This window comes from Sphaerodactylus townsendi, linkage group LG08 (genome assembly GCF_021028975.2).
Source record: "Sphaerodactylus townsendi isolate TG3544 linkage group LG08, MPM_Stown_v2.3, whole genome shotgun sequence".
NCBI classification, from domain to species: domain Eukaryota; kingdom Metazoa; phylum Chordata; class Lepidosauria; order Squamata; family Sphaerodactylidae; genus Sphaerodactylus; species Sphaerodactylus townsendi.
In genome coordinates this window covers 25,572,015-25,585,012 of record NC_059432.1, presented here as the reverse complement: position 1 = coordinate 25,585,012, position 12,998 = coordinate 25,572,015, and the positions used below count along the sequence as shown (strand labels likewise).

At 40.3% G+C, this 12,998-nt stretch overlaps 1 protein-coding gene across 6 annotated transcripts in view; it reads right to left on the bottom strand.

The window, feature by feature from the left end:
- The window catches only part of COL13A1 (collagen type XIII alpha 1 chain), a 248,821-nt gene that overhangs the window by 33,651 nt on the left and 202,172 nt on the right, over nt 1-12,998 (bottom strand). For all 6 annotated transcript variants that reach the window (XM_048505280.1, XM_048505279.1, XM_048505281.1 and 3 more), the window contains 2 exons: nt 8,268-8,303; nt 3,160-3,213 (listed from right to left, as the gene is read on the bottom strand). In XM_048505280.1, the coding sequence (XP_048361237.1) occupies nt 3,160-3,213; nt 8,268-8,303 (90 nt within the window). The remainder of the gene's footprint in view (nt 1-3,159; nt 3,214-8,267; nt 8,304-12,998) is intronic.

Below are 12,998 nucleotides of genomic sequence, written 5' to 3'. Positions count from 1 at the left end.
ACGTTTTACTGATGTATTGGCAATTGTGTAGGGACTAGGGATGTGCTTGGATATATCTGGTGTGAGTATATGCCTGAAGCATACATTAACAGTATTTTTAAATATATATTTGGCATCTCTATAGATATGTGAGAATCGCACAATTCCGATATCCTGATATTCAGTTCTGGGGCAAGTGGGCTGAAGCTCCAAAATTGTTGAATTTTTCTTTTTGCAGATTTCTCAGGTAACACAAGGGAGGCAGATCTCACATACAGAGTCACACAATAGGGAGAACTCTGTCTGCCCAGACTGATTCTTTCATAGAAAAGCTAGGTTTCAGTTTCTTTCAGACCCTTGGCAAAGGGGATAAAAGGAGGCCTAGACTACAGTTTGACTCCAATACAATTAAGATTATTTTTTTGAGAGGCATGCCCCTGGCTGCTCTGGCTTGTGAGCCTTGAATTTTTGGCAGCTGGATTACTTCTACCTCCCTGCTTGAAGACACTTACCCTCTTCTTGTGGTATGACTGAACTGTATTTTAAAATATTTTTAATTATTATTTCAAGTTTTGCTGGATTTGTGGAAGAAGGGACTAGGATTTTTTTTGTTCTTTTACTGATCCTTTTTAAGCTTACTTTTAGCTTTTAAAAGGTTTGTGTTGTTCTGTTGGGGCTTTTCTTGTTAGGTTTTATCCAACTTTAGATGAGGGTTTAAGGTGCTAAAAGATGGCAGGGAGATTGCAGAGAAGCTGAATGAATTCTTTGCATCTGTCTTCACCCAAGAGGAGGTGAGGAAAATTCCTGCACCTGAACCAAGCTTCTTAGGAGGCGAATCCGAGGAACTAGTGAAGATAGTGGTAGACAAGGAAGAAGTTCTGGCAGCCATTGATAAACTAAATGTTACCAAATCCCCTGGCCCAGATTGCATTCACCCAAGAGTTCTTAAAGTGCTCAAGCATGAAATTGCTGATCTTCTCACTTTAATATGCAACTTATCCCTGAAATCAGGCTCCATCCCTGAAGACTGGAAGATGGCCAATGTCACACCAATCTTTAAGAAAGGATCTAGGGGAGACCCGGGAAATTACAGGCCAGTCAGTTTGACATCTGTTCCTGGTAAATTAGTCGAATCTATCATTAAAGATAAAATTATAAAACATGTAGAAAAGCAAGACCTGCTGAGAAAGAGTCAGCATGGCTTTTGCAGAGGCAAATCCTGTCTTACAAACTTACTAGAGTTCTTTGAGGGTGTAAACAGGCATGTGGACAGGGGTGAACCGGTGGACATTGTCTACTTGGATTTCCAAAAGGCTTTTGACAAAGTTCCTCACCAGAGACTGTTGAGAAAACTCAGCAATGAAGGAATAAGAGGGGAAGTCCTCCTATGGATTAAAAACTGGTTGAGAAACAGGAAACAAAGAGTGGGTGTAAATGGGAAGTTCTCACAATGGAGAGAGGTAGGGAGTGGTGTCCCCCAAGGATCCGTTTTGGGACCAGTGCTCTTTAACCTATTCATAAATGACCTGGAAGTAGGGGTGGGTAGCGTTGTGGCCAAGTTTGCAGATGATACCAAATTATGTAGGGTGGTGAGAACCACAAAGGATTGTGAAGAGCTCCAAGCGGACCTTGATAAATTAGGTGAGTGGGCTCAGAAATGGCAAATGCAGTTCAATGTAGCAAAATGCAAAGTGATGCACATAGGGGCAAAAAATTTAAACTTCACATACACGCTACAGGGGTCAGTGCTATCAGTCACAGACCAGGAAAGCGATTTAGGCGTCTTAGTTGATAGTTCCATGGGAATGTCAACTCAATGCATGGCAGCTGTAAAAAAGGCAAACTCTATGCTGGGGATAATTAGGAAAGGAATTGAGAATAAAACTGCAAAGATTGTCATGCCCTTATATAAAGCAGTGGTGTGACCGCACTTGGAGTACTGTGTCCAGTTCTGGTCAGCCGCATCTCAAAAAGGATATTGAGGAGATAGAAAAAGTGCAGAGAAGGGCAACAAGGATGATTGAGGGACTGGAGCACCTTCCCTATGAGGAGAGGCTGCAGCGTTTGGGACTCTTTAGTTTGGAGAGGAGGCGGCTGAGGGGGGATATGATTGAAGTCTACAAAATTATGCATGGGGTAGAAAATGTTGACAGAGAGAAATTTTTCTCTCTTTCTCACAATACTAGAACCATTCATTGAAAATGCTGGGGGGAAGAATTAGGACTAATAAAAGGAAACACTTCTTCACGCAACATGTGATTGGTGTTTGGAATATGCTGCCACAGGAGGTGGTGATGGCCACTAACCTGGATAGCTTTAAAAGGGGCTTGGGCAGATTTATGGAGGAGAAGTCGATTTATGGCTACCAATCTTGATCCTCCTTGATCTGAGATTGCAAATGCCTTAACAGACCAGGTGATCGGGAGCAACAGCCGCAGAAGGCCATTGCGTTCACATCCTACATGTGAGCTCCCAAAGGCACCTGGTGGGCCACTGCGAGTAGCAGAGAGCTGGACTAGATGGACTTTGGACTGATCCAGCTGGCTTGTTCTTATGTTCTTATGTTCTTATGTTTTTATGTTTAGGAATTTTTAAATGCAATTTTTTTGTTTCATCTAGATTCTCTGGTTTTTACACTGACTTGAATTCCCTGGTTCTGCATTGGTTCTTGTAGGTCTTGTATGTTCTATTTGGGCCAGCAGTTGCTTGCTTCTATATATTTGGGTATTGGCTTCTTTGCCCTGGAGAAAGCATTACATTTTTTCTTCACAGGAAACAACAGAGGATGGTTGGGGCATCTTATTCAGGGGACCAATTCACTTGAAACTTGGTCCAATTCACTTGAAACTGGGGAGTTCTTTAGTACAGGCAGTACCAGCTCTACTGCAATTTTTGTGTCAATTGTTTGAAAAAAGCCACTTCGTATCCCCCTCCCCCAAAAGATTCCCATAAGGAATAATGGACCTGAGTAATTTTGGAATTGTGGAAGAACCTTAATCTTAATATTGAACCAATATTGGAGATTCAAAAATCCAGAATACTGATAATTATGCCCTCCCTGAAATCCAGAATATTAATAATTACATCCTCCCAAAGATTAAAAAAAACCAATTTTTTTCTTGTGCACATCCCTAGATATGGACAATTGGGACAATAGACTGTTTGCCAAATAGGGCTTACCCTCTCTCCTTTTGGTCCTGCTGGTCCTGGAACTCCAATTGGTCCCGGAGTGCCCTGCAATTTTATATGAAAGTTAGCCTGTTAAGCCATTTATTAAGTCAAAAATCTTTTAAACTAGACCAGAGCATGGTTCCTCTGGGGAGAAACAAGAGCTGAGAAGGAAAGTTTTGTCATGCAAAGGATTCCATTAAAACACTACAGATTTCAGAGTTGACAGAGATAACAGTTATATGCCTAAAGTACGGCCTGTTCACACAATGTAGATGGTATAGTTATGACAAGAATACTTATGATATCTTAGATAATACATTTTATTCTCTTGAGGTTCCATCACCAAGGGCATAACTAGGATGGGGCAAGCCAAGGCTCATGCCTCAGGTGCTGCTTGAGGGGGGCAGCTGGCAGCCCAGAGCTGCCCCCCATAGCCATGTCCCCCACTATCAAACTGCACCCAGAGCAAGTCTTGAGCTGTGTGTCCTCCAACCCCATGTGGAGTTCAGGGGTGGGGGTACAGTTCAAGGCAGGGTTGGGTCCAGCATTCAACTGTATGGCATGCCCCCTCATTCTACATGGAGTTGAGGGTGTATGCAGTTCAAGGCTGGCCTTGGGCAGGTCTAGCTTTAAATTGCAAGCTATGGAGGCGAACCTTCAATTTAAACCTAGATCTGGCTGCGGCCAGCCTTGAACTGTGCCCCTGCAAACTCCACATGATGTTGAGGGATTGGGGGAACACACAGCTCAATGCTTGCCCTGGGCAACATCTTTAGAAAATATGTTGCTTTCCATCACCAACAAAGCTAAAAGCTGTAAGAGAAGGAACTATGTGATCATACTGTAAACTTTTAAAAAGAGATTGGGTTGGTGGATATAAGGACATATTGCAACACATTTTATGAAGCTAACTTATGCTGGCTGATTGGTCACCATGTTGCAGGTAATAAAAAAGATATATGCAGTTATCCCTTCCATGTTGCAGGGGTTAGAGGCACGGTACACCCCCCCCCCCTCCCCAATCTGGACATCCACATAAAATCTTTTGGTCCTCCTTTCGTACCAGAGAAGAAGTATTTTTCTTTTATTTCAATGTTTAAACAAAAATGTATATATTCATTGTATTAAAAGAGAAAATATGTTGACATTATACAATACTATACATATATTTTATGCATTTTTTAGTTTCTAAACTTCTTCTGTGTCATCCGCAGCTTCCGCAAAACTCCCCCCAAAATTCCCATTTAATTTCTTATGCCAATCTGTGTTATATCGAAACATTGATGTGGAATGTTGTGAGGTGGAAGGGATAACTGTAGATACACAGAAGAAAACATCATTCAGTTTCAAGTTTCATTCTGTTTACCTATCTGTCATGTATGCATTACTCTACAGGGGGTGGCAAAACGGAAATCTAATAATGGTCCTCTGTTTTTTGTTTTAAAAAAATTCATGCTAAATCTGGTTTACATTTTGTCATATTAACTAATAAACAATCTAGGACATTATCCAGTCTTTGGACCAGTTTACCCTGGATATGAAACTTTAAAAAAAAATTCAGGATTTTTTTTGTTCCTGGGAAGCATTCAATTGGCATTCCTCAACAGAAGTCCAGGGAGAAGCCCAGCATTTCATGACAGCCAGTGTGGTATAGTGGTTAGAATGTTGGACAATTTCACTGAGTGGCTTTTGGGCAGTCTATCTCTCTCCATCTAAATTATATCATAGAGAGAAGATAACAGTTCCCAAAAAAAAAACCCACATGAAAAAAGCCCATATGAAAAAATGTGCACAGATTAAAAACCCCACTGTCAGTAATGCTCACAATAAAAATGTGTATGCGGAAAAATGCCCACCTGGAAAGTTGCCCACACAGAAAACCGCTCACACCAAAAAATGCCCACATGGAAAAATGCCCATCCGGAAAAAAACACACTATAATAAATTCAAATTTTGGTATGTTAAGCTGAGGATATACCCATGTGCAGACATCCTTTCAGAACGCCCTGCATCTCCATTCAACTATGGCACTTGGCTATAGGGGTACACAATATGGCAGTTTCACCCAAGAAACTGACCCAACTCTGGTAGCGCACAGTTGCACTAATAGAATACCTTGTACGCATGGACACCACTTCTCCCCAGGAGATCCTGGAGTATCGTAGCTGACACTTATAGGGAAAGACCTGGCCCTGACCTCTTAACTCTCCCTGTGCTGCCAGACAGAACGACCTGGGGTGGCTAATTACATTAGCATAATTGTGTTAATTTCTCAGTGCTCCTACTACTCCCATGTTTTACCTACCCCTCCTTAGTGATTTCTCATCATACCAATAGAGGAAACAACCCAAGCAAGCAAGCACCTCTTCTAACTTCATCAGGCCCACTTCCACATCCATTACCAGTAATTCCTGAACCCAGACTCTGGTCACACACCCAAAGGTCTTTGTCTCTCATTAAATAGGACCAGTACTCAGTTCACATTTCCATTCAGACAACATTTAATCCACTCAGGACTCTTTTTAATGGGGATGGAAGTCAGTTCCTTTGTCTCCAATCACATCTCTGGCTATCTGAGGAGGTCTTTCCCTCTCAAGTACGAGCTGTCCTCTTCAGAACCAGGACTTCTCACCCAGAGATGCTGGATCATTTCTGCTCTGCTTCTTCTTTGGGACCCCTGCACTTCTGGTCAGGTAGCATGGTCTTTTTCTCCCTTCTTTAATCCCCTCTAACAACTTTTATTTCCTCTTGCATGTGTGTGTTAATTTAAACGTGTGTTTTAATATATTCCCATTTTTGTTAATTTCCCCTCAAAAGTTAATTTCCCCTTTAGATTTGATCTAAACAAGTCTATTTCCCCCCATAATGCTAACAATGGAGATTTCAAGAAACCAGATGAATAACTAAGTTAGGATTTACTTGGGGAGTTGGATATCTCGCTTTTTGCACTAGCAATGGAATGGTGACTTGGAGATGCAGACAGAATTCTTCTACAAAGTGCATTCAATCATCAAAACAAAAGGTGGCAACATGTTTCAAGAACCAACAGAACAGTCATGACTCCTATTGTCAAAAAGCAGCAGCAAACATTCCCAGAAGCAAAATATAAGAAGACATGAGAGCAGTAAGTGCTACTCCTCACAATGTGAACAGAACAGACGGTAATTTGCCGAACCCAAAAACAATATATTTTGACATTCCTGAAAAATATAGTTAACTGATACTTTACTATTCAGGAAAGGATAATCCAAACAGAATTCTGGTCTTAGGTGATAGAGATCTTGTGCTCAAATTGAAACTTCATCTCCCCATCTATTGAGATGGCACCTTTGATAAAGCGACCAATATGTTTAACCAACCGTACATATGGCATGCCAATGTATCATATCTTCCATGCCTGTACATTTTACTACAAAAAAAGGACATGAACACCTATCACAAAATGTTTGAAATAATGAAGCTACTGATTCCAAATCTGGCACCTCCAAAGGTTTTAGTCGATTTTTGAGAAGGTTTGTATGAATGCAGAGAAGATTGCCTTTCCACAGGCTGAGATTAAAGGATGTTATTTTCATCTGTGTCAGAACCTCATCAGGAAAATCAAAAATCTCACTATTAGAAGACTGCATATTTGGGCTAGATTAGCAGTTCATCGGCCCTCCCCTTTAATATGCCCAAGAAGAAAATTTACTTCTTAATTTAAGGAGTGCATAATGAATAGTGTAATATAATTTGACAACAATTTCCTCCATTAGAAGATCTTGTACGATTATACGAAACCAAGAAAACCTCCCAATATTTTTAAAAGATGAAAAAATACTACTACTAATTATGGGGTGTGTCTGACATATGAAACCCTATCGAAAATAATAACTGCACATTTTAATAATTGTTTAAGAATTCTGAACTATTTCATAAAATGAATTAATGTTGCTATTTTGTCTTTTAGAATAATAATAGCTGACATAATTCAGGTTATTAATTCAAGATTATTAACCTGAGATAGTATCTTCTATCAACATGGAAGAGGTCCTGAGTATTTTACTCATACTTTGTCCAAAGTTACTCAAGAATACTATGCACTTCACTAGCTTCAGCATGTCTGATACAACAAACTTTCTACAGTTTTAGGATTACATCCCAGAGTCAAAAAGAAAAGTAATTTTTCCTATCTTTTTTGCAAAATGCTATTAGTGGTTTTTCAGCTCATTACATTTTCTGATTTACCATAAGAATGTGAGTACATAAATCAAAAATTGTTATTTGCAGAGAATAGACCATATGAATTGACTTTCAGATCTTGATTACAACTCTGCAACTGAAGCAGGAACAGACCCCCACAGCTTTGGTGTGAAGACTGTTCTCAGGTCACCTGCCAGTTCAGATTAATAAAATGGACCTCAGAATCATTGCCCATTTCACACAGAGGTAGATTTGAGAATGTCACTTGGGTAGATGTAAAAGTATATTAAGTGTGGTACAACAGTGTTCCCAAAATGACAGCAAGTTTTATTTCTGGATCACCTATATGTGAAAAATATGTTCTTAAATTAGTTGGAGAAACTGGTTGCAATAAATTGACTGCACCAGATTGCTTCATGCTCACATAACTTTCATACCAAGCATTACTGTGCGACAAGACATTTTATGTAAGTCTGACATGGGGAAGAAGATTGTGATCACCTCACAGTACAAGGGCAGAGGTATGTAACATTAATTCTGTGTACATGCTAGGGCAGTGATAGATGTTATGGACTACAATTCCCATCAGCCCCTGCCAGCATGGCCAACTGTAGGGAATTGATGGGAATTGTAGTCCATAAACATCTGGAGTGCCAAAGATTCGCCACCACGGTGCTAGGGTTTCAGTTTTATAATTTTCAAAATTTAACAAGTGTATTGGATTGTCTTTGAGGCTATATCCTTAAGCCCATGTGAACATCTAATATTGTAAATCATATCTTTATGGTTCTTTGACATACAAATGTAGAATTTTCACTTGTCCTATGCTAAGTTTTTGGAAAGACAATGGTACAGATACAATTGTGGCAGGACAAAGACAACAAATTATAGTATTAGGAAAGAGGAATGTAGGGTAATGGAGAAATGGAACTCACCGGTGGGCCAGGCCTGCCGTCTAAACCTGAAGCACCCTGGACAGACAGGGAAGGGTTAACAAAACAAAAGGCAAGAAGGAATGGGGGTGAGGAGGGGAAGGAAGAGGTGAGTGAAGCAGTGACTCAAGACAAACATATGCTCACAATAAAACAACAAAACTTGGATCTCAAAGACAGGTGATGGCACTTACAAAGAAGCCAACAAAAAACAGACACACTAAATGCAACATGGGCTGGTTGCTTCAGGATCCCTTTGGGAGTTCTATGCCTTCACGTACTCTACCAAAACTCCCCCTGCAGAAGAATGTTTCCAGGCAAATGTGGCGGAGATAACGATTGCAACAGCAGAACTAAGGATCAGCAGAGGCAGACCGACCAGTGATAATAGTGAGTTCTAATGCACAGTTGTGTTTTCAAACAGACTTTGGGAAGTGATGCAGATGCTTTGAGTCCCAATTTTATTGTAAGTTCCAAGAAACCACATCCTTTTCAGGAATTTTTCAAATAGAAAGCAATCAATTGGGGAACAAATACAAAACCCCCAACCCTTTCAAACCTTTACATACAATTCAGCCCACATCACTCCCATCTAAGCACCATGGAAAGCAGTGAAATTGAACAGCTAATCCATATAGCTGTTAACATATCTTGATTAAAGAACAAAGGTGATGAAAGTTCTGTTTAAACCTGGATTGGTTATACTGGGCAAAAACAGTAACACATATGAAAATTATGATGCAGATTTACATTAACATGTGCATCAGCATTGGCTGTATGATTGTGCTCTTTATACTTCACTGAAGTAAATGAATTTGTGCTATTAATAGTGAACAGACCTGGAATTTGAGGTCATTCCTAATGAATTTTCTGAGTCATTCTGATGATTGCAAAAACTGCACAGAAGGCCATGAAGATGAACTATAGCTATGGGAACATAGTATCTTAACAAGGGAGAGACCTTAAATACATTTGGTGTGGGGACTGGCTTTTGTTTAGAATGCACAGATAGTTTTTGAACAAATCTGTTAACAGTTGTGGATAACAGTGTAGATCAATAATATTGTATTATGTGTTTACTACTCTGCGATCTTTGTGCGTTACACTGATGAGATTAATGCCTGCGTAGATCCATCATTTGGAAACTTCTAGAGCTAGTTTTTAAATGTGAAAGGCATCTCCCCTCAGATACACAATTCTGTCCATACCCAAGTGTGAAAAATGATATCTCTCTGCTCAGTTTTTTCATTTGCCACAGTGACAGCAGCATCAGGCAACCTTTCTTTACAGCTGTCTTTCTCTGAGAATAAGTTTTCTTTTTTGAAAAAAAAATCCACTGTCCTTGTCTAATTTTTACCACTTTCCCATTCCTTTAGTCTTGTGGGGTGCCTGTGCACTTACAGTGAAGAAGACAAAGAAATGTGTTTTGATCTTGGTGCCTCCTATTTCTGATCTGACACCAGACACATTGATCCTTCAGTCTTTGATGCCAAGCCTCCAAAGGGGGAGGGCTGGCTCCCTGATACTGAACCAGCATAACAATAAGCCTCAAAAGTATCAGCCTCCAGCTGATAGAATGAGAAGGAAGAACAAAGCAAAGCACCAACCAAAAGTCAGTATCATTTTCCTGCCTCTCCAGCCCTAAGCTTGCCAGAGCAGACACTGGAACTACAGCCAATATTCAAGGTTCTCTAAAACACAATTCCAGTTGTGAGGATTTCACTGGCCGACAGGGGCCTCTCTTTAGTTGTCTAGCCCATTGGTTATTTCTCTGTTAAAAGACTCCTCATGAGCACCTTCCCAATCACTTCTGCCTCATAGAACTTCACTGATCTTTCTGTGGGAGAGATCCCTGTTGTACTGTTCATAACAAGGTTTTTCCAGATACTCTCCACTGAAGTTCTAGACCAGGGGTAGGGAACCTGCGGCTCTCCAGAAGTTCAGGAACTACAATTCCCATCAGCCTCTGTCAGCATGGCCAATTGGAGAGCCACAGGTTCCCTACCCCTGTTCTAGACACACCAATCCTGGTATCATGGAGATGGGAAGATTTTTTGACTTCTCTCTCCCAATTACCCTCTCCATTGCTGGGAACAAGAATAACAGTGCCATCAGAATAGGGATAAATATTCCATTGTGTCATACATACAGTGTGACATCCACGGTTCTGGGGATCTTGCGTATCCACATGCATAATGGGGAGGGAACCACTCTCTTTACCTCTGCTATTTCTGCCATCAGTCACAGCATTCTGCCCATTGTCCACTTCTGCTGCATCTTCATCAGAAGCCATGCAACAACCCTTTGTATGGCCACACATACTCCAGTCCTGACAGCAACAGAAATGGCAACTTGTGACCTCTTTCATCATCGCGAAGTATCTTGGCCCCTTTGGATGATTCATAATCTTGCAAGTTCTTGTCTGCCACATCATACAAGTACTCATCCTCCCACAAATCGTTGCTGCTGCTCAGCAACTTAAAACATCTGGGCATTCTAAGCAAAGTTGTTGATTTCTTCGCCAACTTCAGATAATCTTAAATGTCATCCATCCATCAACCAGACAGTTCTATCAGGGTAACTGGAAGCATTTCACCACTTTTGTCTTCGCACAGAGATGGAACCCATCCCACCAATCCAATGACTTCCATCAGAAAGTACTTGTTCTATCTACATTTTCCAGGCTTGGCATATTTTGTTCTTGAAGTTCAACTAGTTGCCCTCAGAGTTTCACAACCTCTCATCCAGGGTCACTCACTTTTTACCCAGTCTCTGCTGAAGTGATTCTTCAAGGGTATCACTGACCCCAATCTCCAGTGATGCTACTTAACCTGCATAAGACTTCCATCTTGTTCTCACCCAACTTGTAGTCCAGTGATTTAATATTCTTATTCATAAAGTGACTCTCCTGCTTGCAGTTTGCTCAGCCAGGACAGGCATTGAAGTCAACACTGTGCTAAGGAGCCTTCTATTTTGCAGCAAAAAGATGGCTGGACATCACCTTTCTTTTAGAGGAGGTCTCTGGGTATCTTCTTAACAGTTCATTCTCCTCACTTCCTAAATCCAGCCTTGGAAACAAGGAAAGCCATGAATTCTTTGTTATGTTTGGAGAGCACAGTCATTCCACCTAGTCCAAACTGCTTCATTCAGAAAACACCATGGCCTGTTTCATTGTTCCTCAGGTTCAAAGAAAGGACAAAGGGTATCATCCCAGATCTTCAACCAGTGAGTTATGTTAACCACCAAGCCCTGTTATAAACTTTCCCTGAAACAACCTCTTGTGACAAGTCAGTTCACTCCATTAAAACACTTACCACATCCTTAGCCTTCAAAGAGATTCCTTTTCCTGAACTCTGAAGAGCAGCCACCTGGACCCAATCTTCCACATTCATGTGGCACTATGCCCTTGATATCCAAGTTGCTATCCTTGATATCCAAGTTGCTCTATTCTTTGGTAGAGTACTCCACCCTTTCTTCTAGATGTCTGTAGGTAAGCTTGCTAGTCACCACACAGGTACATCAGTGTGAGGCACAGAAACCACAAAGAAGTAAAAATGGTTGCTTACTTATAAGTGCTGTTCTTCAAGTGGTCATCTGTGCATTCATTTGACCATACCAAGCATTTTAAAGTTGCTGTGGTATAGCTTTTTTAGAAGGAACTGAGTATGAAGGCATGTACAGACAACTATACGTCTGAGGGAAAATGACATTTGGGTTTAAAAACTTTTTGGAAGTTTCTAGATCAAAGTTCTGTACATATGAAAAAGGCCATCAGTGTGAACACACAAATGACTACTGAAAGAATAACATTTACAGATAGGCAACCTGGTTTTTTTTAGTTAAGTGGTTAAACACTACTGGTTGCTCAGAGAATTGGAACTAAACTGAAAGTATGTCTGAAAACAGCTTCAAAAGAAAGCTGTATCTTTTATGCAAAGTAGCTTCAGAAATTTATGAACATCTGATCACAGTAAGTGTTATGAGAGAAATCCAAGCAAACTTAACGAGGTTTTATATGAATTCAAATATATCCAATTCTACACAGATTATGTAAATATTTGTTACACACAGATTTCATGTCCTTTGGTGTGACTTTCTGTAGTCTCTATGAACATGGATACAAATGCTAAGTAGAAACTACAAACATCTTACCTCTTCTATATGTAGCCAGAACATGCAATTAAATGCAAAAGTTATAACATGTTTGCATTAACATGATGATTCTGAATGACTTGGCCTGATCCAGTTCAAGTCATACTCAAAGTATTAATGTGCAACTAATTACTCCCCATTCAACACAACAGAGTGCAGAATGAGAAAGAATTCCATCTCACACACATAGAAGGTATGCCAGTGAAGCACATTTGTATATAATGCTGTTAGCAAATGCAGATCCCCTTTGCTGAAACTCCCATTAGGATAACCAAGCAAAAAAAAATATGTTGCATAGTCAATATCAGATGTCTTTCTTGACTAAGAAAACCACAAAATATGTAATATAGTATATTGTACTGAAGAGAGTGAATGGCTTACAGTCCAATCCATATTGGGGGGTTTTCCCTCCCTGCTGTGCTGCCCGAAGAGCCTTTGGAGGTGACACAGTGTTGCCTTTGTAGCGCCACCTCCAGTCGCCTCAGCACTCCCCTGGCTATCTGGATTGCACTTTAAAATTCTAATTAAAAAAAACAACGTTGAAGATTTACATAGCTTTTCAGGCAAAAATAAGGCAAAAAT